At 67.0% G+C, this 1617-nt stretch overlaps 1 protein-coding gene across 1 annotated transcript in view; it reads left to right on the top strand.

Moving 5' to 3' along the window:
- Positions 1 to 1617, top strand: part of LOC105001803 (neurogenic locus notch homolog protein 1-like) — a gene marked incomplete at its 5' end in the record, with an annotated part of 18401 nt that overhangs the window by 5584 nt on the left and 11200 nt on the right. Inside the window, 3 exon segments of the mRNA XM_010858222.1 lie at positions 228 to 484; positions 577 to 687; positions 1150 to 1342. Coding sequence (XP_010856524.1) covers positions 228 to 484; positions 577 to 687; positions 1150 to 1342 — 561 coding nt within the window.

Below are 1617 nucleotides of genomic sequence, written 5' to 3'. Positions count from 1 at the left end.
CCGGGCAGAGCGGAGGGGCAGAAGCAGGCGGTGGGGTCCAGGGGAGGGGGCTGCTCGGAGGCTGAGGCTGGAAAGGTGACCCCTCAGTATGGAGGGGGCCAAGAGCAGGGCGCGTCTCTGACCCCAGGCAGTTGCGGGGGGCGCCCCAGACATCCCCAGGCTTCCCTGGCGGGAACAAGAGGACCCCGGGTCTGCTCGATGGTGTCCTGGACAGCCTGGTAACCCAGGGAGCGGCCCCCCGCCCCTGCAGGCTACACGGGGCCCCACTGCGAGGTGGACATCGACGAGTGTGACCCCGACCCCTGCCACTACGGGTCCTGCAAGGACGGCGTGGCCACCTTCACCTGCCTGTGCCAGCCGGGCTACACGGGCCACCACTGTGAGAGCAACATTAACGAGTGCCACAGCCAGCCCTGCCGCCACGGGGGCACCTGCCAGGACCGCGACAACGCCTATCTCTGCTTCTGCCTCAAGGGGACCACAGGTGCCTGGCCCTGGGCAGCTGTGGGGCTGGCGGGGGGCAGCTGCGGATGAGCGAGCAGGAGCGCGTGACCACCTCCGGTCTCCCACCCCCAGGACCCAACTGCGAGATCAACCTGGATGACTGCGCAAGCAACCCTTGCGACTCTGGCACGTGTCTGGACAAGATTGACGGCTACGAGTGTGCCTGTGAGCCAGGCTACACAGGTGAGCCGCCCAGGATTCGGGGGCCTGCAGGGCTCTGCTCTCCCTCCTGCGTCGGGGCCTTGACTTGCAGATCAGGGTCTCAGGACTATGGGGGCCCAGCTCTCGGGCCAGCAGCCTTGGCGGCTGTCGGCAGAGGCTTTGGAAGGGCCGGGGGCGGGGGGTGGGTCTGGCTGACGCTGGGATGGACATCCTTGAGCCTGGCATGCTGGGTGAGAAGCAGCCTGGCAGGCTCACAGTGGAGCCAGGCTCCCGGTGCACATGCTGCCCTCTGCCCCGAGCATGTCCAGCGTGGGCCCTGGGTCCCGGGAGCAGAGCTTGTATCGGTGAGAGTCTGAACCTCGGGAGGGCCTGGGATGGAGCGGGGGGAGGGGGGTGCTCACGGAGAGGGAGACTGAGGCTCCGAGGGCGGGGAGCCCGACCCCTCTCCTGCTCCTGGTGTCTGAGCTGCTGGGATGCCCGCAGGGAGTATGTGTAACATCAACATTGACGAGTGTGCAGACAGCCCTTGCCACAACGGGGGCACCTGCGAGGATGGCATCAACGGCTTCACCTGTCGCTGCCCCGAGGGCTACCACGACCCCACCTGCCTGTCTGAGGTCAACGAGTGCAGCAGCAACCCCTGCATTCATGGGGCCTGCCGCGACAGCCTCAACGGGTGCGTCCTTGGAGCCCCACCCTGGGGGGGGTGTGGGGGGAGCTGGCGGGTCTTGGGCGGAGCAGACAGGTGCTCCCCAAGGATGGGTCTGCCGTGGGAGCCCTGAAGGGTGCCATGCATGGGCGCTCGCTCGGCTCCTGGTCTGAGCCCAGCACTGCCCTCAGCTCCGAGTATGACCAGGGAACGCGTCTATGCCAAGGCAGCAGACCAGAGGTGAAATCTCTGAGATCTCTGAGAGTGGAAGGGGTGTCTTGGGTCATACTCGGAGCTGAGGG

This window comes from Bison bison, unplaced genomic scaffold, assembly GCF_000754665.1.
Source record: "Bison bison bison isolate TAMUID 2011002044 unplaced genomic scaffold, Bison_UMD1.0 scf7180017855184, whole genome shotgun sequence".
Taxonomy (NCBI): domain Eukaryota; kingdom Metazoa; phylum Chordata; class Mammalia; order Artiodactyla; family Bovidae; genus Bison; species Bison bison.
Note: the sequence above shows the minus strand (reverse complement) of the source record. Positions and strands in the feature narration are given on the sequence as shown.